At 39.4% G+C, this 25,823-nt stretch overlaps 3 protein-coding genes and 1 long non-coding RNA gene across 4 annotated transcripts; 1 reads left to right on the forward strand and 3 right to left on the reverse strand.

The window, feature by feature from the left end:
* Positions 1 to 8,385: 8,385 nt before the first annotated feature.
* On the reverse strand, positions 8,386 to 11,831 carry LOC133533189 (uncharacterized). The gene is made up of 3 exons (XM_061872144.1): positions 11,802 to 11,831; positions 10,838 to 11,033; positions 8,386 to 10,306 (listed from the first exon to the last, which is right to left on the reverse strand). Exons 2-3 carry the CDS (start codon positions 10,923 to 10,925, stop codon positions 10,002 to 10,004), a joined length of 393 nt encoding a protein of 130 aa, XP_061728128.1. The 5' UTR covers positions 10,926 to 11,033; positions 11,802 to 11,831; the 3' UTR covers positions 8,386 to 10,001.
* A 2,817-nt stretch (positions 11,832 to 14,648) lies between these two features.
* Positions 14,649 to 21,440, reverse strand: LOC133533187 (putative uncharacterized protein DDB_G0292636). Its single transcript, XM_061872142.1, has 2 exons — positions 20,698 to 21,440; positions 14,649 to 14,760 (listed from the first exon to the last, which is right to left on the reverse strand). Exons 1-2 carry the CDS (start codon positions 21,438 to 21,440, stop codon positions 14,649 to 14,651), a joined length of 855 nt encoding a protein of 284 aa, XP_061728126.1.
* Positions 18,209 to 19,532, reverse strand: LOC133533186 (uncharacterized). The gene is made up of 2 exons (XR_009801827.1): positions 19,343 to 19,532; positions 18,209 to 18,413 (listed from the first exon to the last, which is right to left on the reverse strand). It is a non-coding gene; the product is annotated as an uncharacterized LOC133533186 (long non-coding RNA).
* Positions 21,441 to 24,098: 2,658 nt separating the features above from the next.
* On the forward strand, positions 24,099 to 24,989 carry LOC133533188 (uncharacterized). The gene has a single exon (XM_061872143.1). It carries the CDS (start codon positions 24,099 to 24,101, stop codon positions 24,987 to 24,989), a length of 891 nt encoding a protein of 296 aa, XP_061728127.1.
* Positions 24,990 to 25,823: the final 834 nt, after the last annotated feature.

Below are 25,823 nucleotides of genomic sequence, written 5' to 3' on the forward strand. Positions count from 1 at the left end.
TTTACCATCAGGCAGGCCGTATGCTTGTTTGTCTCCGTTGTAATTACATCCAGAGAATGGTTGGTAAATTCTAAATTATACAAAATGGTTTGTTTATATGGTTACAGACAGAAAATGCCCATCTAAAACTTATTTAGAGCCAACTAAAGCTTGAAAACACATTTACACTTAATGGCGTCCTGGCTTGTAAATGACATAAAAATAGTTGTACCTTGTGAATATTAAGATATATACAACTTTATCAATATACTACAGTGAAATCAAAGAAAGTTTTATACTTTTTTAATATTAACGAAATGAAATACCAAGAGCAATTTCACTCCTTAATTTTATTATGCTATACATACATTTTACATTTATACTATGTGGATACATAAATAATTATTTAAATTGGATATAAATTAATAACTTCTAGGTGGTACGTTGTTCTCTTTAGTCAAAATCAATAATATCAGTATGTTCGTAACATACTGATATCATTGACTGATTTGATATCGATATTTTATTTTATTTTCGCATTCAGGATTTGAATTTAAATACAAAGCTCTGAACATCTGCTTGTAAATTATATTTGTTGTCTTGGATTTGGATACGAAGTATAATTAATAATCAAACGAACTTACCTGTGAAGTTTGATTACAATTATGCGAGTATCCAAATCCAAGACAACAAAGACCCGCCCCCCATCCCCAAAAATGAAAATAAAATAGTCTCTGTTAATAACACAAAAATAACTCTGAAATAATGAGTACTGGAGGAGCGATGTCGAAGCAGGAACGCAGCGTAGCGAGTGAGAGGGACAGCGCGAACTTGTTTTTTAAATACTATAATCTCTAAAATGTGTGACTTGGACTGCACGATAACGTGTACTGCTGCTTGTAAATTATATTTGTTGTCTTGGATTTGGATACTCGCATAATTGTAATCAAACTTCACAGGTAAGTTCGTTTGATTATTAATTACATAGTACAGCTTCGTGTAGGTAGCGAAAACGTAGTCGTCTCGTCGTCGTACCTATAAATGTATACATATCTATTTAAGTAACGGTTTTTCCTGTAGACATTTACGTAACTTTATATTTGTTTTCTTTTTATTACTCATCAGAACGGCACATCTACCAAGCGAAATAAAATTATAAACTGAAATGAATGTCATATAAAACTAAGAAAAAGAAAAAGTTTAAGGTCTCCAGTGCCCCAGGCAGTGCACGGCGGCATAAGTCGATTTTTTCCAAGTAAGTACCTATATGCATTTACTGAAGGCTTATGACGCCCCCTGGCCACTCCTAAGGTAGAACAGTATGGTTCGACCTTCTAACTGAATTGACTCAGGTGATTCCGAGCTAGCGGGATAGATGGCGCTAATAACCATAATAGAATAGAATTAACTAAAGCAGAGCTAATTTGTATTCTTTATATTTCGGATAATTAACTAGCACTATAGTTTGTATCTTTAGGTATTTAAAATAATGTAAACAAACTACAATTAGGTATTTTATTAGGCAAGAAAATTCTTCAAGTCAATTAAACTCGATGTGCCAATACTTACAGAAGTTTTACTACGATATATATCTTACTCGACGTAACAACGAAGCTGCTGTAACCGTGCTATTTTGTTAATAGGAAGGTATCGGGATGATAAATGATACGATTTCTGATTTCTGGAAAGGGAATTGAGATTATTATTTATTATTATAGATTTCATTATATACTTATATATAGCTGCATTACTCGTTTACTTATATGATTTAATGATAAAGGACAAGCTATAATTATTTAAAAAAAAAACAGAAACGTCTGCGAACGAGTGAGTGAGTTGAGTGAGTTCAAGTCTCATCCAGAACAGTAATTTTTCCACTTATAAATTTATTCTAATCTATAGTTATTTATTAAACAGTCGATGCTTTGTACAGAGTCTAGTACTGAACCAAATAGCTATTTAAACAATTGTTATTTGTTAATTATGTTTAAACATTAATATAAGGGATTTAACGAACAATACTTTCTATAATATAATTATCAATAAATGATTTCATGACGTATACAACGAAGTAAGATATGAGACTGTCATTTTTATACATTTCAACTGTCATAATTCATAGTACTGTAGTATACATAGTGTCATTCACGAAGACGCGCGCCTTGACTCCCATTATCATGTTACTAAAGATTAGATTTGACAAATCTGCGAGTCATCGTGAATGGCACAAACTATAGGTATTTTACTTCACTTATGGAATCTACTTAATAATTACATTCTCTTCAGTAGTTGAATATATAATAGATTTAATTATATGTAATCGTTTATAGACACATGCAGTTGAGATCTATTAATTACTAGCTATTATTTTAGTAAAAAAACAAAGGAATAAGTACTAAGACGCATGTAAGTAGTGAATAATATTTACAGCTGCTCTAGTTTGACTGCTGAAGTATATAGCGCTATACAGCATCATACATTATGAAAGAAAGATACAAAGCAAAAATAATACATTATATTATGTAACATTTGTGACTTCAAAATATTACACGACTGTTATTAAAAAGCTTCTACAGACGTTGCAACGAATGGCATGCGAAATAAGATAATTGCTAGCTGAGTAAGATCAAAAAAGATCAAGAAAGAAAGATTAAATAAACTAGGCGAGCCGTCTCCACGTCATGTCAGGGTACTGCCAGATTCTTACTGCAGTGAGGGGCCCATTGCAGGTTACAAATATAAAGTAAGGCCCAGAAAAACTACGAGGTCCAGCGTTTCGCCATTGTGTTGATAGCTTCAGCTTTTCTCGCAGTGAACAGCGACATTTCGTCTTTTTCGCATTAAGAAGTAAGTTATTTGCTGTGAACCAGTCTAGTACCGCTTCCAAAGCTTCATTGTCATGGCTATAATCGCTCAGTTTCCTGTCAACTTTGAAAATTAGTGAGGTGTCATCAGCAAATAAGACTATTTCACATTTATGCTTTACAAGATTCGCGACATTTCCATCTTCACCACTTAGATCCAGTCCTCAACTGTGCCTTTCTCCAGAAACTTCCTACCTCACACTACTAAACTGTGGAATGAACTGTCGCTTGCGGTATTGCCGGACCGATACGACTATGGAGTGTGGAATTAAAAGGAGTGCAATCTCTTATGGTAGAACTGTTGCAAAAGTGTCCAGCTGTCAGCTATAAATTTAAGCGGATTACCCACAAGTCTCCTCCCGTGTCTTCAGCAGATAACTTATTAAAAACTAAACCCTCAACTAAGGAGTCGGTAGATCATTGCAATGCTTACTTTTCCTCTGTGGGCTCAAATCTGGCCAGCTCTATATTGTCAAAAATGAATGAAACTGAAAAGTCGTTAGCACTAAAGGTACGAGACAAACTCAATGGAAATGCGTACTCCAATTCCTTTTTCCTGGAACCCACAGATGCAGAAGAAGTGGCCGAGCTAATTGATAGACTAGATGTAAATAGTGCTCCTGGCAATGATGGCATAAGTAACAGACTGCTAAAGAATATAGGTACTATCATATCGAAGCCACTGGCGGCTATTTTTAACCTAAGTCTTTTTTCTGGTTTGTTTCCACAAGATTGGAAAACTGCTGCTATAATTCCAATCCTTAAAGGAGGAAAAACCGATTCCCCATGTAATTACCGCCCTATATCCCTTCTTGGAGCGTACTCTAAGCTTCTGGAACGTATCGTCAATAAAAGACTGGTTAGCTTTTTAGAAAAATATTCCATCCTCTCAGATCGGCAGTTTGGGTTCCGCAAGGGCAGGTCTACCGAGCAGGCTGTGACTCTTTTGGTAGACAGTGTAGTCAAGCACTTAGATGAGGGCAGGTGCTGCTTGGGAGTATTTTTAGACCTCTCAAAAGCTTTCGACACTGTCTCTACTCCTATCCTCTTGAGAAAATTAGAAGCACTTGGCATACGTGGAATCGCCTTGAACTGGTTCTCTAGTTACTTGACTGGCAGGGGGCAGCGCGTTAAAATCGGTAGTATAGTCAGTGAGCCAATGCCTGTGTCATTTGGGGTTCCCCAGGGCAGCATCTTAGGCCCAACGCTGTTCATCGCATATATAAACGATATTTTGTCTCTCAATCTTTCAAATAGTGAAGTATTTTGCTACGCAGATGACACTGCCATAATCTTTTATGGTCACTCTTGGGACCAGGTCAAAGACGTATCAACGCTAAGTCTCCAAAAGCTGTCCCAGTGGCTGGACCAAAATATTTTGACTCTGAATCCAGACAAGACCAAATTCTTGTGCTTCCATAAATCTGCATCTTCAAGCCCCCCTCCATCAATGACCAACCTTAAAATCCATTCTATAAACTGTGATGTTTACTCTCCCCTTTCACCCTGCTCATGCCTCTGTGACAGTATCAACAAAGCTAACTCTTTAAGATACTTAGGGGTAGAAATAGACGAGAAACTTAATTTTAAAAAGCACATCGCGATAACAGCGGGTAGGGTTCGAAAACTTATTTATACAATGAAACTACTAAGAGCGGCTACAGATGGACAAACTCTTAAAATGGTATATCTGGCATTATGTCAATCTATTTTAGATTATTGCATTCTTGTGTGGGGTGGCTGTGCTAAGTCCACTTTAATAGACTTGGAAAGAGCTCAAAGGGCTGTTCTTAAGGTTTCCTTACTTAGACCCCGTCGATATCCTACACATGCTCTCTATAGTGAAGCTCAAGTATTGTCAGTTAGAAAATTATTCATTTTACGTGTTGCCATGCTCATGCACAGAAATACTAGCCAGACATCTAATCTGATAAATATGGTACAGAAAAGAATATTCCAAGTCCCGAAACCACGCGTTAAATCTGCTTTTGCTAAACGGTTTAAAGCATTTCTGTTTCCGCACATATATAACAAATTACTCAAAACCTGCAATATAAAAGATTGTCGGTTAAGTCAAGTCAAAATGCAAATCCAGTCTCTTCTGGTATCCTGGAGTTATGACGAATGTGAAGACATTTTGAAAGTTATAAGGTAGCAGCAGATAGTAACCTCGGTTGGTATCTGATCCCAAGAGAACAAATTCCCTCGTAGGGCTGCATCTCCTTGTTATGATTTAATGCGTGCGCAAAAACACACACACGCACACACACACACACACACACACACACACACACACACACACACACACACACACACACACACACACACACACACACACTCACACACACACACTAATCTTTGTATTTCATATCTAGATTAAATATTAAAATATATATTAACTTGTGCACCTTTATGCTCAAGCAAATGCATGTAACAAAAAAAAAAAAAAAAACAAAAATGTTTGTAACCACGGTAACCACGATACAGGCTTTGCCTAGTGTGGGGACCATCGTTAATCTTAGGCTTTAACATTAAGATTTTAAACCTTTACTGTAAAAGGAATATCCTGTGGCTGCAGCGTAAAATGGAAATAAATAATTTTTTTTTTTTTTTTTTTTTTAAATAATAGTTCGAAATCTCTCCAGAGTAGCGCTGGAGTAGCTAAGAATCTAGGCGTTATTGACGGAGTGAAGTGCGCTGTCTATGATTTTATTATTGTTTCCAGTATTCTAGGTATTGTAGCGCCACCTATTTAAAGTATTTTGATAACACTTTTTGGTACATGGAGATTTCATTCCTTACATAGATACGACCTTCAAACCTTCAAGAAAAGAGCGTACTCCAATCTTAAATTCCGACAACGCACAACCCCAGTGTTACCGGTGTCCATGGGCGGCAGTGATCGATTACCATCGCTCCTATATCATATATAAAAAAAGGATCGAGCAACGGATTCAGAAATCGTTCTGCCAAAGCAGCAAAGTATTGCAAATCGCATGCGATTATCTGTGACGTTTGGAGAGGCCATTAGTATCCCTTTGTATTTAGTAAAATTTTATATTAAACGCTACGACTATGATTACCTTGATCTGTTCTTATTGTTTATTAGTTAATATTATATTTCTCATTTACACTAGTTTAGTCAGTAAGCAGTTATTCTCCACTGTACATATTGTAGGTTAAGTTCTGTAAGACTAGATTGAAGTTAATCATCGTGTTTCGCTCTTTAATAAGCTACCTGTATTTGTAATTATCATATTTTGTTAACTTTGCCCAGGTACAAAACTAGACTCCGTCTAAGCTAACTGAACAAAGTGAGGGCGTCATTATAAACGTCATACTTTCATAGAAATTTGACATAAATGTTGACATTGCCACACTATGCCATTACAGAGTTTGCTTGATTCGATTCTACCCTATTGTCAATATACTTTTAGTTTTAGTATTTTGATATATTTCCGGTGATAAATTCAACATCAGCTTTGTCGAATTTAATAATAAAATAATTTTAGGTACATTCCATTCCATGAACAACGTGTAGGTTTCTATCTACTGTCTATTTATCTGACTCCAAGGGTTTAACTAATTGGTGAGAAGGGAAAGTCACTTAGCACGGAAAATACAAAAGTTTATTACTTCACTGTTACACTACACAGATCAAGGTTAAAACTTAATTGCTTCTACGAACACTATACCTATGTATAGTTGGGAGAGAACCGGGCTAGTCGAAAGGCGGGGGACAACTGCCGGGGCCCGCGCCTCGCGGCTTGCACGTGGAATGCCATGTCAGCATTCCTGCAACTGTGTACACATGTGTCCCTACAATAGTCCTCCCAAATTTTTTCTTAAAAAAATTTTTACAAAATAAAATAAAATCATAAGTTCGGTCAACATGAATAGCTTGGTATCGCCTCTCTGCCAGTGAACGTTCGACCTAACACTTCGCTGTAACCGTATACTGCGCGCTCTGCACTTCGCGGCGGCCGGCGGGCGATACCAGGAATTCATTCTCACACGATAATACACTACAGGGTATTATGACTACTGTTGTTTACAATATACAATGTAACTGCATGACCTGTAATGAATGGCAAAATTTAAAGTGCACATAATTCGAATAAAAATAATCACGAAACTAAAATGGTGCTTTCATAACTTAAACCTAAAAACACTAATCCTTAATGTCACTTGCACAAGAAATAACGGGAAAAATTCTTTCACAGAGCTGTATTAGGCTGGACCGCTTGGGGTGGTAGGGTTTGCACCCGGACCACTGGCTGCGTCAGCATACTCGCGGCTCCGACTTCTTTACGTAACCAACGTCTGGTTTTGTGCACACAAAATCTTCTAAATACGAACAGCAGGCTGATCGTTATCAGGCCTGCCACCACTATCAGTATAATGGATAATATGTTCAATCTCGTCTCGACTTGCGTGACGTTTGAAACGACTTGGGCTTGAGCTATAACTTCATTATTGGTTTCCTTGCTCTGTCCGTAACCCATCTTGAACTGTTCTGATGAAAATAATCTGTTGCAATGAAATCTAATTGAAATAACGAATCTTTAAATATCTAAAATATTGAACAATACTGCAAATAAATGACATACTTATTTCTTGTGCAACGACTTCCAAAGTAAAACATTATATCTAAGCATGTTGTTACACGTGTTAAAAACTACTTAGTTTTGCGTTTATGCAATGATATAGAATCAACTAATTGACAATTACAACAATAAATGAATAAAACTAATAATGAGTTTAACCTCATACGATAACATGTGTTGTAATGATGCAAAATGTAATTACTCACAGGTTAGCTAGTTGTAGCTACATAACCAGTATAACTTGACCTACTGATATTCTATATCAAAACGAATAGGGCTGCGGACGACTCGTCCACTATTTAGCGATCCTCAATACCTCAGGATTCTCGCTAATATAAGAACCCCAGATAATTGCAGACGGTCCCATAAGAAATGTATGTATGTAAACACTTTTTTCAAATTTGTTAACAATTTGAATAATGGGGTCCCAGCGCGCACAAGCGAAACGTCTGGTTGACGTAATTGGTGAGGTGGCCGAAGAGCTGGCGGCTTCCTCGCACAACTTATCAGTATTGCGATACAACGAGGAAATGCCACCAGCATCCTAGGTACAATGCCTCAAGGGCCTATTTTAGATTTAAGCTAGTTATAGTAATCCTCTGTATATATCCATTATGTATTTTGTTAAAAATATTTAATAGTAAACTTTTTTTATTATTACAGGTCTGTTAACTAAAGCTGGCGCGATCAACACATTTACACATTGCGCTTGTGTAGTGTCTGTGAATAAGCGCGCGGCGTGACGTCGCACTGCATACGCAACATGAAATGTCTGCCCGTCTCTCTCGCGCGCGGTCTATCTTATGAGCGTGAAGGAGACAGTTATTGTTTTTCTTTTGCTACTGTTTATAAATACAGCATGATGTTATTGTAAATGTTAGTGTCAGTCAGTCACGTGTGATCGACGCGCGGCGCTGTGTTGTATTTGGAGGTTTATTTTTAAACATGCTGTATAGTGAAATTGCATAAGTGTGAGTACTGTGAACGCGCCAGCTTTAGTTAACAGACCTGTATTTTCATTTATATTAGTTAAAAAAATAGTTCGATTATGTACTAACTATCGATTTTTTTGGGTGTGTTTATTTGTCCTCAGTCCCATGTAGCGCACCAGCTGAGTTCCCACATTTTCCCCTTCGTCATCAGATTCTGACTTACCTTCTTGAATGTGACGAGGTTCATGGACCGCCCCTGCACTATGCAGTCCTCAGCGTCATGTAGCGCACCAGCTGAGTTCCCACATTTTTCTCTTCGTCGTCAGATTCTGACTTACCTTCTTGAATGTGACGAGGTTCATGGTCCGCCCCTGCACTATGCAGTCCTCAGCCTCATGTAGCGCACCAGCTGTGTTGCCATCTTCCACTTCGTCGACAGATTCTGACTTACTTTTTTGAATGTGACGAGTTTCATGGTCCGCCCCTGCACTATGCAGTCCTCAGCCTCATGTAGCGCACCAGCTGTGTTGCCATCTTCCCCTTCTTCGTCAGTTTCTGACTTACCTTCTTGAATGTGACGAGGTTCATAGACCGCCCCTGCACTATGCAGTCCTCAGCGTCATGTAGCGCACCAGCTGTGTTGCCATCTTCCCCCTCGTCGTCACTTTCTGACTTACCTTCTTGAATGTGACGAGGTTCATGGACCGCCCCTGCACTATGCAGTCCTCAGCCTCATGTAGCGCACCAGCTGTGTTGCCATCTTCCCCTTCGTCGTCACTTTCTGACTTACCTTCTTGAATGTGACGAGGTTCATAGACCGCCCCTGCACTATGCAGTCCTCAGCGTCATGTAGCGCACCAGCTGTGTTGCCATCTTCCCCTTCGTCGTCACTTTCTGACTTACCTTCTTGAATGTGACGAGGTTCATGGACCGCCCCTGCACTATGCAGTCCTCAGCGTCATGTAGCGCACCAGCTGTGTTGCCATCTTCCCCTTCGTCGTCAGTTTCTGACTTACCTTCTTGAATGTGACGAGGTTCATGGACCGCCCCTGCACTATGCAGTCCTCAGCGTCATGTAGCGCACCAGCTGTGTTGCCATCTTCCACTTCGCCGACAGATTCTGACTTACTTTTTTGAATGTGACGAGGTTCATGGTCCGCCCCTGCACTATGCAGTCCTCAGCCTCATGTAGCGCACCAGCTGTGTTGCCATCTTCCCCTTCTTCGTCAGTTTCTGACTTACCTTCTTGAATGTGACGAGGTTCATGGACCGCCCCTGCACTATGCAGTTCACACCCTCATGTAGCGCACCAGCTGTGTTGCCATCTTCCCCTTCGTCGTCAGTTTCTGACTTACCTTCTTGAATGTGACGAGATTCATGGTCCGCCCCTGCACTATGCAGTCCTCAGCCTCATGTAGCGCACCGGCTGTGTTGCCATCTTCCACTTCGTCGTCAGATTCTGACTTACCTTCTTGAATGTGACGAGGTTCATGGTCCGCGCCTGCACTATGCAGTCCTCAGCCTCATGTAGCGCACCAGCTGTGTAGCCATCTTCCACTTCGTCGACAGATTCTGACTTACTTTTTTGAATGTGACGAGGTTCATTGTGCGCCCCTGCACTATGCAGTCCTCAGCCTCATGTAGCGCACCAGCTGTGTAGCCATCTTCCACTTCGTCGACAGATTCTGACTTACTTTTTTGAATGTGACGAGGTTCATTGTGCGCCCCTGCACTATGCAGTCCTCTGCCTCTTGGAGCGCACCAGCTGTGTTTCCATCCTCTCCTTCGTCGTCAGATTCCGACTCGCACTCGGTGCCCAGCATCCGGTTCTGACGCTGGAAGGGATTGCGGGCCCGTTCTAGCATCTTCTGGTACTTGGTGGTCCAGCATTTTTCCACTTCCGCCATTATACTTTGGCGTTCCTCTGTGAATGGAAAAAGAGCTTAAAAATTGCTACTTGCTAATGAAACAGTAGTTTGGGCTCGGTTTAAAGATAATTTTCACCACAATAGGTCGTAAAAGCTCTCTTAATTATTCAAAAACGGATAAGAAAGTTGGATTCTATCCACATGTGTTTCAAAGTAATTTAATTTAAATTTTGCGGTTGTTTTCTTATGTTGGCTGGTAGAATTGACTTTTAAATGATAAATTTAAATGATAAATATTTAATGACGTTCACTTTGGATTGATTTCGTATGATGGTTTACAGTTACGAGTAGTATTTTCCTTGCGTTGGTGTGGTGGACGGTGGTAAAGCAAAGTTTGTTTAACACACGTGCCTTGAAACCCTCACAACGCTCTAGATTCGATTTTGAAACCTTCCCATTACTCGGGTATCAATATTAGCACGAGCGGTTAAACACAACCCCCTGGTAAAACAACTACTGTTCTCATACATTCAAGGTTCACATTTTGCATTATATGAAATAAATGATTGATTATCTTAATAACTTACGATCGGACAACGTGGCGTAGGGCAGCAGATATCGCATGTATATGGGGTCCAGCTTGCGCTCCGGGTGCTGCAACTTGGTCAGCTTCATCTCGTCGGCGACGCGGCCCCACCGCTTGCGTTGTATGACGTTGCTGAGACCGCCGTTGCGTTCCACGGCGTGGTATAGCCTGGGGAGGTTCACTTCGCTGCCGTCCAACTAAAACAGTAACAGGTTTTTAATCACACTTGCTCGAAATAGTATTTTATGCAACAGTTGTATAAGAAGGGTCAAAAAAGGCGAGTGGCGTGAGTTACGGAAGTAAAGGAATACGCCACGAGCATTTTTTGCACTATTTATACAACGTTGCATACAATGCTTTTCTTAGGAGTCAAAAACAAAAATAATACTAGAATAATACTAGAATCATATAGGTAAACAAACCAAAAGTATACAGCTAAGATACACGAGCATACCTTCATACGCGCCCGGAACCGAACCCAATGTAGCATACTTTTGGCACACAAGAGGTGGCCTTAAGAACTTTGTGATAAAACAACGCAACCTAAGTGTGTTTGGGGTTCTTAGAATTGTCTATTGTATTAGTTGCCTGTGGAAAAAAAAGTACAGTCAGCGATAAAAGCTTGTACCAAAAATGAAATTTTGCCAAAAGCTTATTTATTTTTATTTACCAACGACGCTCTGGGTCTCCAGGGCAAGGGGGCCCAGCGGCTGTACATCTTGGAGATGTACTGGTATATGACCGTGTCGCTCATGTCTGAAGTCGTCCGGGGGAACTATTCCTAGGAGATACTTGGGTCATGTCGCCTGCGGGTAGAGGGTGTACTCTTTTATACTACGTCGGTGGCAAACAAGCATACGGCCCGCCTGATGGGAAGCAGTCTCCGCAGCCTATGTACGCCTGCAACTCCAGAGGAGTTGCCTTCGAGTTGGATCATGTCGCCTGCGGGTAGAGGGTGTACTCACGAGGGGAGACCGCGCGAACACGACGCTCTGGGTCCGCAGGTGTGCCTTGATGGCAGCCAGCTCCCTGGACACGGGGCCCCAGCGGCTGAACATCTTGGAGATGTACTGGTATATGACCGCGAAGCGGATCGTGTCGCTCATCGTGCATGTTGGTTTGAAGTTTTCAGGGGGAACTATTTTGCAGAGGCCGTATTTTGAGGCCTCGGGGGCGATTTTGTCGTAGTATTTTATCGGATCCTGTAAATAATAAGTTAATAATCATATACACATAATTTCATGATAATAAACATTGTTAAGTGGAGATAAAAACTTAGTTTATTTTGCAAGACGCAATAGAAAAAGTATGACGATTCTCTACAAGTGTTTCTCTGCCCCTAATATTTATTTTAACCGATCTAACATGATTTATTCGAAGGGGGGAAACGAATAATGCTACCATAGCTATCGCGTGGAAACCGGACGGAAGCCGAGGCTCGGGGCGTCCTGTACACTCTTGGCAACGGTCCGTCCTAAGAGAGTTACGAGCGGTCGGGTTGAGCTGGAGCGAGGCCAGAAGACGAGCTGAAGATAGGAAGGCGTGGCGCGAGCTTGTGAAGGCCCTTTACACCTCTGGGGTGCTTTAGGACAACAACAACATGATTATAATGTAAGACTAGGGTAAAAGTTGCGTTACTTAAACTCAATTTTAACTAAGCTTGTGAAAATGTAATATAAAGTTAAGAAACGAATATAAACAGATTAGAGATGCAACGAATATCCAATTACTATTCGGTATCCGGGCAATTTTTTACAATACGGCCGGTTTCCGGATAGTGCGTAGTATCCGGCCGGATTCCGGATAGTGCTGCTTAGTATCCGGCCGGATTCCGGATAGTAATTTAGCACGATATTTATGAATACAATATGCACTAAACACTACTAAATCTTATAAATAACGAAACAAAGTTAATAAATCTGCACTCGCTATGAAAATATTAAATCAATAAAATAAAATAAAATAAAAATCATTTATTTCAGACCTTGGTCCATACAGTGTTAGTACGACTTACTCTAAAAATTATATTAAATTATTATTGAAATAAATTAAACTTACAATATTTTAGGGTTTAAACTTACAATATTTTAGGGTTTAAACTGGAGCCAGTCACATATACTAGTAATAACTACATACACTCATGTGAGCCATGTGTATGTAGCTACCAGTGAGTGTACCCTGGTCCAGTGCACAAGAAGCTGACTGTCAAGCCTGTCAGCTATAATTGCCAGGAGACTGTTGCGGCTGCCCCGCAGGCGCCGCAGCGCGCAAAACACTTACGAAGAAAATTGTAATTTGCGCTATTCAATTCTCGCAGTATGTGAATTTAGTTTACTTATTTATAAACGGCTGCCTATAACTATAAATAAGTTGCAACCTGCATCGAACTTTGAGCAAGCGCGCTATCTAATTTAATTAATTTTTGACCAAACTTTTAGCCGGATATCCGGCTTCCGGATACCGAATATTCGGCGGATCCAGCGGCCGCATATCCGGTATCCGTTGCATTTCTAAAACAGATTTAAATTCTCAGCCTTAGGAAAATACGTAGATCCCGCTAAGACCGTCTCTGCCTTCCCCAAATACGCCTCTTTTCTCCCAGTCCCTTCAGTGACCAAGCTCCTCAGCTCATTAAGAAGTTCTGTTCAGCAGTGGATACAATAAACACTAATACATTACCTCAAACTCCTCAGCCGTAGGATAGTACGCGGTTGCTTCAAGCACCGCCCCTGCTTTTTCCTCTAAAGAAGCCTCTTCTCTCCCAGTCCCCTCCGTGGCCAAGCTCCCCAGTTCATTGAGAAGTTCTGTTCAGCAGTGGATACAATAAACACTAATACATTACCTGAAACTCCTCAGCCGTAGGATAGTACGTGGGTGCCTCTAAGACCGTCCCCGCCTTTTCGTCCAAATAAGCCTCCTCCCGCCCAGTCCCCTCCGTGGCCAAGCACCCCAGCTCATTGAGAAGTTCTGTCAGCAGTGGATACAATAAACACTAATATATTACCTCAAACTCCTCAGCCGTAGGATAGTACGTGGGTGCCTCTAAGACCGTCCCCGCCTTTTCGTCCAAATAAGCCTCCTCCCGCCCAGTCCCCTCCGTGGCCAAGCACCCCAGCTCATTGAGAAGTTCTGTCAGCAGTGGATACAATAAACACTAATATATTACCTCAAACTCCTCAGCCGTAGGATAGTACGTGGGTGCCTCTAAGACCGTCCCCGCCTTTTCGTCCAAATAAGCCTCCTCCCGCCCAGTCCCCTCCGTGGCCAAGCTCCCAAGCTCGTTCTGAAGTTCTGTCGGTAAGGAGTTGAAAATCTTGTTTAACAGCGCTGGACTATTCGTCAGATTATCTATCAAATTCTTCCGCTTCTTATATATATCGTCCTCAGGTACCAAGCTGACACTAAGTACGTTCCCAACTTCTTTTTTTTTTGTATTAATTTTGGCTAGTTGAGAGCTTGTAGGGCATATGTCCATGTATTGTATGCTTTCGGGGCTCTGCGCGGGGGGGGTCGGGGGTCTGCTGGTTGCGGCGGCGGAGGCCCGAGGGAGGCCGAGAGCCTTCTAGTTCGTCGAACTCGTACACGTCCGGGTTTGGCGGCGGAGGGTCGCGGGAGCTGGAAAAATAGGTTCTATAAGTATATACCTGTATCATATGAAGGGGATAAATAAACCCGGGATTTACCGTAATCCCCAGAATATGCTTATTAATTTACTTATTTAACCTTTATTGCACAAAAGAAAACCTTACAGTACAAAAGGCATTCTGTACTCTACCAGTCAACCGTAAGGCCAAGCAGAGATCTTATCATACTTACTTCCTGAGAAGTCTCGTGTTGGTGGCCACCTCTTCCTGGGCAGGGGCTGCCTTCGCCGCACGCTTCGGTAACGTTTTCTTCTCTTTGACCGGAGCAACTTTCGGTTTCCTGTATTTAAAAAAAAATACAAGCGTAACCTTTAACATACACAATAATCTTTAACCCTTTGAATGCCACATCTATCGAACGCGGCGTGTCATCGTGAGCCATATGGGAACGCACGAAGTCTGATTATCCTCGGTCAAAAGGTTAACAAAAAAAAACTGACTTAAACGGGACTTAATTTTTTTTTTATACTACGTCGGTGGCAAACAAGCATACGGCCTGCCTGATAGTAAGCAGTCTCCGTAGCCTATGTACGCCTGCAACTCCAGAGGAGTTACATGCGCGTTGCCGACCCTAACCCCACCCCCCTCGTTGAGCTCTGGCAACCTACTCACCGGCAGGAACACAAGTAACACAACACTATGAGTAGGGTCTAGTGTTATTGGCTGCGGTTTTCTGTAAGTTGGAGGTACTTCCCCAGTTGGGCTCTGCTCTAGATCTGGAATGACATCCGCTGTGCTGTGCCCTACCACACAAGGCGAGATGACATTCACATTGCCCATACCTCTCTTTTGGACAAAATATTAATAGCGTAAAGTTAAGTTTTTAATATACCTCCGACGTTTCGAGGACAAGTCTGTGGTTGCCGAGCATTTACTAGTCAAACAAATCACTGGATTGAGCTGCATAACCCTAAAATCATTTCTACGGATCGTAGTGAAGCCATTGAAATTAAAAAAACAAATCAATTTCAATCGGAAAGATGGTTTTAGGATCTCATTCAATTGTAATCCAGTCATTAGTAAATGTATCAGCGAAAACAAATATCGTGAGTGTTGTGTGTCGAGTGATTAACATCCCTAGTGCGCAAAACGGGTGCGGGTAGCACGAAAAACTCGCGCGGCTAAAACATTGGTGTCAACTTTAGCTAGTATTCTCCGAGGCCACGGGGACAATGCCGTCCTCGAAACGTCAGAGGTAAATACTGCCTCAATCGAGCAATGGAGCTGCAGAAGACATACACGAAGCTTCATGATACATCTTCTTTCACTACATTAATAATAATAATCCAGCCTATATACTTTCCATTGCTGGGCACAGGCCTCCTCTCATACGCGAGAGGGCTCAGGCTATAGTCCCCACGCTAGACTATGCGGATTGGGGACTTCACATACACCTTTGAATTTCTTCGCAGATGTATGCAGGTTTCCTCACGATGTTTTCCTTCACCGAAAAGCTAGTGGTAAATATCAAATGACATTTCGTACATAAGTTCCGAAAAACTCATTGGTACGAGCCAGGATTTGAACCCGCGACCTCTGGATTGAAAGTCGGCCGTCATATCCACTCGGACATCACCGCTTATTATAGGACATTATTACACAAATTGACTAAGTCCCACAGTAAGCACATTAAGGCTTGTGTTGAGGGTACTTAGACAACGATATATATCAATATTTATAAATACTTAAATACATAGAAAACACCCATGACTCAGGAACAAATATCCATGCTCATTACACGAACAAATGCCCTTACCAGGATTTGAACCCGGAACCATCAGCTTCGTAGGCAGGGTCACTACCCACTAGGCCAAACCGGTCGTCAACGTTGACGCACGCGGCCACAGCGCCCACAGCCCATATTAACTTTCGTCCATTCCGAGAAAGTTCACGATGACCACCGCACACTATAGCCGTGGCGTTCAAAGTAAATATTACTTTTTATGAGGAAATACCAGATTTAATAATTTTAGTTATATATCTCCTTCGCACTGACGAGGCTCCTAAAATGAGAGCGATAAGGACAACTGCAGCTTATGCGAAAAATCCAGCGTAAAAATCTTTGAAATCGAGGTTTCGTTCTCGCCATTTCCCCCCTCCAAAACTTAAGCAAATTGTAACCATATTTTCTCACCTCACGTTCTAAACCCACATTTTCTATTTCCTCCTGTGGCACACAGTATGCTAAAAACTCTTTCTTTAGGCGCACTTGTTATTTGTATAATGAATCTCTTAACGATATAGATATTTTTGTTCATAGTTTGTCCGTGTTCAAGAACAAAGTTCGGCAAATTTTGTTTTCTAGAAATTGATCAATTTGGTTCCAGTCATATTTTTCATACTTTTGTATGTTTTCTTAACTTACTTGCATGTAGCACACAACTAAACCGGTAATTTATAATTGCGTAATTTACATTTCCATGTAATAGTTTTCTTAGTAATGTAGGAAACTTTAGGCCTATTTTTAGTTGATTTACTTTAGACATATTTGTAAAAGGCTGTTTGTTTTCTAAATAAATTAAAATATATATATATATATATATATATTTTGGAAAAAAAATGAAATAGTTATTTTCATCACACTTGCTCGAAAAAGATCTTATTTCATGCAGGTGTGCTGAAGGACAAAGGCCTATTTTGTTCTCGCGGGAGTTATGGATTGTGAAGCTATAATTCCCTAAGGAGTTATAGCTTTATTCTTTAATTATGTCACTTATTCATACAAACCAAGTAGCATAAATGAGTTTTACTTTTAAAATGCTGACGTTTAAAATGTAATATTTTTGTTTATGTTTAAAATTATTTAATTTGATTAATTTAACAGCCGTTTAAAATTTATTTACATAACTTTCAATCGTGGCTGAATGCCGAATAGGTCCTCACCTGCCAAGATATTACAAAATGGCGGACGAATGTTTGATATGTCACCGTATTTAAGAATTATTTCGCTTAAAATTTAGTTTTTTCTTCGCAAGTGTGATGAAAAACATTGTGTGTAACTCCGGGGGTAAGAATATTGCAAATTACCACCCTCGCTTCCAAAGTTTCACTTACCCCCCTCGTTGCACAATGTACTATTGTAGGGTAGACCGGGGACAATTGAAACAATTTGCCTTTAACCGCCTGTGATCGTTATATTTTGATGAGTAGAAAGATCTACGCTCAAAATATTTCAAGGTTAGTTATCTGGTTCCTAAATAAAATGTATTTGGATGGTCTATAATCCATAGTTTTTTGACAATAATGTAATAAAGAGAATGGGGCAGTATGGTTCAATTGACCTCACATGAGTGTCAATTGAAACACTATGTGAGGTCAATTGAAACACTCAAATATCTTCGGCACAATGAAAGTACTTATATCTGTTTTAATTTTTTTCATCACTACCTCGGCATACAATGAGCTCATAAAAAGTCCGCAAGCATAACATAAAAATTTCTCAATTTATGAGCATCTGAACATCTCGACTAAAAAACTTGAGAAAAAAAAAGAAAATACGACTTTTAGTTGTCTTTGTTGCTGCTACCTTTTAAATTTACCTTAACCAAAGTAGTTTCAATGCAATTATAAGATATAACGATATAGAATCGCAGAAAACAAGCATAATTATGTTTCATACAAAAGTGCTTGTTTCAACTATAACAATGTTTCAATCATAACCATTCCCACACACTCTGTGACAACGAGTGTTGCAGACATCGGGATGTAAAATGAAATAATAGACGCAATAAAATAATCAGTATAAATTGTTTTATTACGTAAACAAAAACATGGCGATATGCCTATCAAAAAAAAATCCTTAACTCTCTCTGATATAAATTTTAGCAGTGGCCGACCTGTTTAATAAGCCGGTTGGCAGCAGTCGGTTGTTGCTAAAATGGCAAACATGCTTTTTGAGGTTCTCTCCGTAACATGCTTCCGTTTTCGGGGCATCTAAAAAAAACAGTTAAATAAATGTATTGTACAGAAATAGGATGTAGTAGTATAGTATTATATTTTTAATTAGCATTATTTACAATATTTTAGTTTAATTTAGATCGCGGTGCTTGTTGGATAAAAAAAAATTACGTAAGGTTTGTCACCGACTTTAAAAGGTGATTCAAATGTAATCTGTATCTACATGAACCCGTTCATTTATTTTTGATTTTATCTAAGTTTCATTCTTTTTTTTAGTTAAAAAATTTAATCTTTTGCTTTTATCATCAGCTTATCGTCACAATCACAAAATTTTTTTTTTCACTAAGTTGTATACCTACAAACATACGGGTCAAACAGAGATCCTTCTTTTTTTTAAACCTGTTAATAATCATTTGGTCTATACACAAAAAAATTCTCCAGAATATGACAAAAACTTTTCTGAAAACCGCATCACAATCGGTTAAGATGAACGCGAGATAATCGTGGACAAACATACATACAAACATACGGGTCAAACTGAGAACCTCCTTTTTTATGAAGTCGGTTAAAAACAAATGTTTACATTATCTCGAATAAAAAAACTGCAGATTAAAAAAAAACTTCGTGTATCTTCGTATATCTTCAAATAAATGTCAACATTAATAGAATAAACATGTGCATCGAATACAGAACCTTATATTTTGAAGTCGGTTACTTTTGTTGACGATTAAAACACGAGGACGATTGAAACGTTTCAATCGTCCACAAGCAAGTTGTTTCTATCGTCCCCACACCACGTTTTTCACTTCAAGGTCAAATATTATGTATAAAAAAGACTCGAACGCTGATCAACGACCATTAAAAACATTCGTTTATTCCTAACTATAACACCAAAATAATTTGATTAGTCAAAATACAAGAGTAAAAGAAGTTATAAGAAAATATACGAGAGCACAAATACTTACTTTTTACCGCGAAAAACTGATTTGGCTCGTGGACACTCCCGTCTCGCACCGGCGCTCGAACGCAACTGGCCAAGGATTCAAACATGGCCGACCGCGTATTCCGAGTGTTACGTCAGACGCGTAGGTATTATAGTTTTCGAGAAATTTGACTTGTTTCAATCATGACGTGTTTCTATTGTCCCCGGTCTACCCTACAACAAGAGAGCAAAGTTTGATATTTCTTCGAGTGCTTATTTTAATTAGTTAAATAGTGATGAAGACGGATTAGATTTTATTTTTCGCAGTAAGGGACTCAAAAGCGCACGAGATGTAAATAACTTTGATCTCGTGTAGTACACAAAAAATTTCACGACAGCAGTGTGAACATATTTGAAAGGTAAAAATACAACCTGAAAAAATGTAATCCGCCTTCATCACTATTTCACTCATGTTTTATTAAGGTATTCTAACAATTAAGTTTAATTACCGCAATAAATCAAAACGAAAGAAATTTCAATTAAATAATACCTACGGAAATAATGAAGTAACGAACATCAATTGACAGTTCAATCGACAACTTTTTTTTGGAAAAAAAAAAACTTTGTAAGATACGGTCCGAATTGCGGATACAACTAATTGTATAGTAGATATCGTTAAAAGTAGAATTATTTACTTTGCGTAACAATTGCGTATTTTTTTAAGTTAAAATACGTAAAATATGGTTTTTTTATTAAATTTTTATTTCAATTAATTATTACGATTGAGGACTAGTAGGGTGTTTTGGAACTATACGGTCTGACTTATTTCGGGGGTCTAATATCAACCGTCAATATACCGTTGAATTACGTATCTTATTTTTGTCTCTTTCTTTTTGCTAATGACGTGAAAGGGACAAAGACAATAGAATCCAAATATTTCGAACTTGTATCAGGCCCTGCACGTGAAATGACATTCGAATATAAAGGTTACTTGAATGTTATTTTGTCTCACTCGGTGAGCAAAATGCGATTTTGCAAACTGTTTTTAAGCAGAAAATTACCCTTGTTCCAGCTGCTGACGTGAAAAATAAATTTGATTTGTTTTTCATGTTTTGATTTTTGCGTTTATTGTTGCAGATTGTATGCTAAACGTCTGTTCACGGAGAATTAATTACCTGTGTTTAGCGTTGTTTGAAGTAACCTAGTTCTTATAGAAACAGGAATATCAAAAAAAAAGTACAAATATAGTTAGTGGTGATATTGAATACCTATAAAAAAGAGCTCATCTCTTTTTTATAGGTATGACCACAATACAGAGAACGTATGAACGGGAAAATCACCACTAATGTTTCCACTTAGCCGACCATATTAACAGTTAAACGGATAATCTATACATACCTGCCCCTTGTTTCTTTCTGCACAGTTTTCTTCCCCACTCCCTTTCCTTTAATCCTCTTTGTTGCATCGTCTGGTTTACTGATGTCATCGTTTTCCCTCTTATGTTTCTCTCCTGCTTTCTTGTCTTCTTTGTCCCTCTTATTTTTATGTCCCGCTTTCTTCTCTAATTTGTCTCCCTCACCTGACTGTCCCGCTTTCTTCTCTATATTGTCTCCCTCATCTATCTGTCCGGTATTTTTGTCTTCTTTGTCCCTATCATCTTTATGTCCTACTTTCTTGCCTTCTTTGTCCCTCTCATCTTGTTGTTCTACTTTCTTGCCTTCTTTGTCCCTATCATCTTTATGTCCTACTTTCTTGCCTTCTTTGTGTCCCGCTTTCTTGTCTTCTTTGTCCCTTTCATGTTTCTGACCTGCTTTCTCACTGTCCTTATCTGTCTTAGCTTTGTTTGTATTTTGGTTCTTTTTCGCTTGTACATCAATACCTGAATCCTCATTATCAGAAACGTTATTTTTTTCTGAAGATTTTTTAGATTTCATTTCTCTTTTATCTGAGACTTCGAATCTGATTTCTTCAAGTTCTTTCCTAATGTTTTCGTCCATTATTTCCTTTTCTCGTACCAAATCCTCTTCGGACTGTGGGTCTTGGAACTCTGGGGTCGCGGTCCACCCTGGTGGAGTTCCAAGCCAGATGATGTCACTGCTGATGTCAGACAGGGACTTGAGAGACCGCGATGCCCTACACATGGCACATGGCATGGCTGGGGGTAAACACCAGTCTTCCACTCTGTGTAACAAACGATAAGTGTTGCAAAATGTTTCATTTTATAACATTTCTTAGTCTAACCCTTTGAACGCCACGCCTATCGTGTGTCAAAGGGTTAACAACGTAACAAAATTGAGAATTAAACGATGTGAAAATAAAACGAGAAGACCGAAAACTTCTATATTCTCCTAAGGCCCACCGTCCTATACATAGTACAAATTAAGGCTGCGATTCGACGCAAGCTGTGCAAGGATGGGTTTGTCATAAATTAATACTAGAACTTTATTTACGTATTCTCGTTTAGCGCCACTACAGTGGAAGCAGCTGAGCAGAGCGAGGTGTTTGTACATACAAAACAAGCGATGGAAATAGTATTTATGCAACCGTTGTCATAGAGACATAATAAAAACCGGCCAAGAGCATGTCGGGCCATGCTCAGAGTAGGGTTCCGTAGTTACTCTTCCGTCACAATAAGCTAAACTGGAACTTAAAGTATGGTACATTGTTAACCAAGGGATGAACTGTGGGTGTACGTCTTTTTACTATAAAGGGGAAACTTTTTGCGATAACTCAAAAACAGATAAACTGATCATATCCGCTATAGTTTTCATTTAATGTCTTTCTTAAACTCTATTTCCAAGATTTTTTTCATATTTTTTTGGACCTATGGTTCAAAAGTTAGAGGGGGGTGGGGGACATTTTTTTTTTCTTTCGGAGCAATTATCTTCGAATATATTCACTTTATCAAGAAATGTTTGTTGAAGACCCCTATTAGTTTTGAAAGACCTTTCCAACGATATCCCACACTGTAGGGTTGAAGCAAAAAAAAAAATTTCACCCCCACTTTACGTGTAGGGGAAGTACCCTAAAAAAAAAAAAATTTTAGATTTTATTGTACGACTTGGTCGGCTTTATTGATTTATATATCCATGCCAAATTTCAGCTTTCTAGCACTAACGACCACGAAGCAAAGCCTCGGACAGACAGACAGACGGACATGGCGAAACTATAAGGGTTCCTAGTTGACTACGGAACCCTAAAAGTACATAGAGTGCTCACTGTATACATCAGTTTTGGTACCAAAACGCTTATTATTTTCGTAGTCGACATCTAGCGTCGAGTAGCGGAACTCTCAGTACTGCTACTCGACACTAGATGTAGACTACGAAAATAATAGTATTTTTGGTAACAAAATCGTTGTATGGAGTGACCACTCTTGGTCTTCTTAATTTTATTTGTCGTTGTATAGGGGTAAAAAAAGTCGAGTGGCTTGAGCACAATGTGAGCCGGGGCCGTAGGCGTCGGAATTGGAAATAAATACGCCATGAGCATACAATATTTTTCCTATGAGTCAACAAAAATAATATGTTAACTAGTATAATCATATAGGTGGGAGAAGAACTTTATAGCGTCACTCGTTGCCATGGTTACGATTAGTTGTGCAGGGGACAAAAGTTCATTGAAATACTGATTTTATGGTGCTTAAATGTATTAAACTTGCGTTTTTGTGGTCGTTATAACCAATGTCCATAATGGGCCCCCTACTAAGCATGTTAATAGAACGGCATACAACATCTCTTCAAACAAACTGTGCCACTGTTGTCCCTTGGACAACGGGACAGGATAACAAAACAAAAAAAGTTGATTCACCCAGGTAAACAAACCAAAAGTATGCAGCTAAGATACGCGAGCATACCTTCTTACGCGTCCGACCCGACCGACCGGCTGGTCAGCGACACCTCGTAACTCATGAGGCCCTGGTACTTGATCTTTGCTAAATTTGGACAGTTTTTTCTCGATTTTGGCCACAGTAGCCTATGGACACTAACAAGCAACGCTATGCGGTCTTCGTAGTCTATGGGTGTTGCTATATTACGGGTGTCACATGCGCGTATCTGACTTATGTAGCAATGGTTTCTACTATGCAACCAAATGAATATTTTGTAAGTTAACAACAATGCACTTAGTTTGAAACTATATTATGTTGATTTTGTTAGGTTGGTAGCCATTAATCGCAACTTTATAGCGATTTCACAGCGCAAGTGCTGTTATGAGGAATAGACAATATAGACTTTTCTACAAATCTTTAATCTATGTTCTAATACCCGCGCGGCCATTGCTATGGTAAACAGTGTTTACGCACCGCTCCGTTAACTTTTTACTTTATTGCTGTAAACAAGTGACCTTAGTTAAATATCTTTGTTGAAAACGATAAACAAACTTATAATTCACCAGCAAAGTAATAATTTCTGCCAAAATGTGAGCCTATTAATGTGTATTTAGTGCAAGAATTGTAACCGAGTCAGTAAACTACCGCGCAGTGAGTGTACATTACGGCGATTGTTTGTGAACCGACGTAAGTGTGTTGACTCTGTGCGGTACTTACGTCCTTTCTCTTCAGACTATATTAAATACCTGCTCCATTTGTGAATTAGTGCCGTACTTTTTAACCGCTATATCATCCTGCTAATTTCCAACAATAATTACCAGTCAAAATCATCATCATGTATAGCTGTAATAAATGCGACATAGAACTAGCCCCCAGCGCGACAATAAAATGCACAGGTTGTCAGGACAAATTGCACTTTTCGTGCGGTGGGCTAACGGAACCCGAATTCAAAAAAATGTTGCCCATGAACATGAAGAAGTGGAAGTGCCCCAGCTGTAAACAATGCAAAAAAACAACGACACCAGCAGTGCTTTCACCTAAACCACCAGTTACATTGAATGAGCAACCTGAGGACACCTACAACCACAACCACCCATCTATAGTGAGTATCGACACCGGGACTTTGCTGCAAAATATGAACGAGCAATTCCAGAAATTGTCACACAACATAACTGAGCTCAGAACTAGCGTCAACACAAGATTGGACGCATTATCAGATTCAATTGAAGAATGGTCGAAGAAATATCAAGATTTGGAAAACAGTGTAGCGACGGTTCGGACGGAAGTAGCTCTAGTTAAGGAAGAAAACCAATATCTCCGCAATCAAATCAATCTCCTTCAAAAAAACTGGGACGACCAAAAATCACGTCAGTGTAATTTAGAAATACAAAATTTACCAGAAAAATCGTCAGAAAATCTGATACATATAGCTTTGACCCTGGGCAAAGTGTTAAATGTTCCGGTTACTACCGAAAATATAAAAACTGTGCATCGCGTACCCCACCATGGACAAACAGACCGACCGAAGAACATTATCGTCGAACTATGCTCGCGCCGGCTTCGAGACGACGTGATAGCGGCGGCCCGGGCCCGGCGCGGCGTCACCGCCGGCCAGCTGATGCAGGCCTCGCGTGGCTCCGGCCCGTCGTCCCAGCCGGACGACCATGCGTCAGCGCAACCTGTTTTTATAAACGAACATCTTACTTTGAAGAATAAAATCCTGTACTCGAACACGCGCAAAGTAGCGAAAGACAAACAATATAAATGGACCTGGATTAAAAATGGTGCCATTCTGGTCAGAAAAGCCGATAACACGAAAGTTAAACGTATCCGCTGTGACGCCGACCTGGACAACCTATGAGGATTCTGTAAACATTCTACTGGGTTACGCATTTTGTTTTTATTTAAGATTGTCTCGCTTACAACAGTTACTTGGCATTCTATGTTGTCTCGGTACAATATATTATTTTTTAAGAACAATAGTAAGTATATTTATATAATGGCTAGGATTTGTTTACTAATCTATACTGCGTGCAATGTACTCACACTAATAACATTCACCAATCATGTGCAGTCTCAATTCTATAATAACAACGTAATCCTGATTTATTTTCATATTGATTTACTGTGTAATCATATGTATAATGTAATGCTAACAGCTAAGACGCAAATAAAAACAATAAATCCTTTTATCGACACCACAATAGCAACTAGCAACGTTATCTTTACACGAATTTCAAACTCGACCATGCATATTATATTTATTGTGTACAAAGGTTGCATATTAAGTCAACGTATTGTTTATATTGTAAGCCAACTACAACGAGTTGTTTTTTCCTGTGTTAATTGTGAAGGGGCCTAATAATAATTTAACATTATATTATCAAAACTGTGGTGGTTTAAAATCTAAAATCTCTGATTTGCGTCTAAATATACTGCAGTGTGATTACGATATTATAATTTTAACTGAAACATGGTTGCGGCCGGGGATACACAGCGCGGAAATATTTTGCAATAATAATTATAATGTATTTCGGCGCGATAGGGACTTGGTCGGAACGGCGAAGAAGGACGGCGGTGGTGTTCTTATAGCGGTAAAATCATCCCTACGGGTATCACGTGTCCCAAGTTGGGAGTCTAAAAATATTGAAGATATTTTTATTACTATAATTAGTCAAAAATTTAAATTATTAAT

The sequence above is a fragment of the Cydia pomonella genome, unplaced genomic scaffold (assembly GCF_033807575.1).
Source record: "Cydia pomonella isolate Wapato2018A unplaced genomic scaffold, ilCydPomo1 PGA_scaffold_111, whole genome shotgun sequence".
Classification (NCBI taxonomy): domain Eukaryota; kingdom Metazoa; phylum Arthropoda; class Insecta; order Lepidoptera; family Tortricidae; genus Cydia; species Cydia pomonella.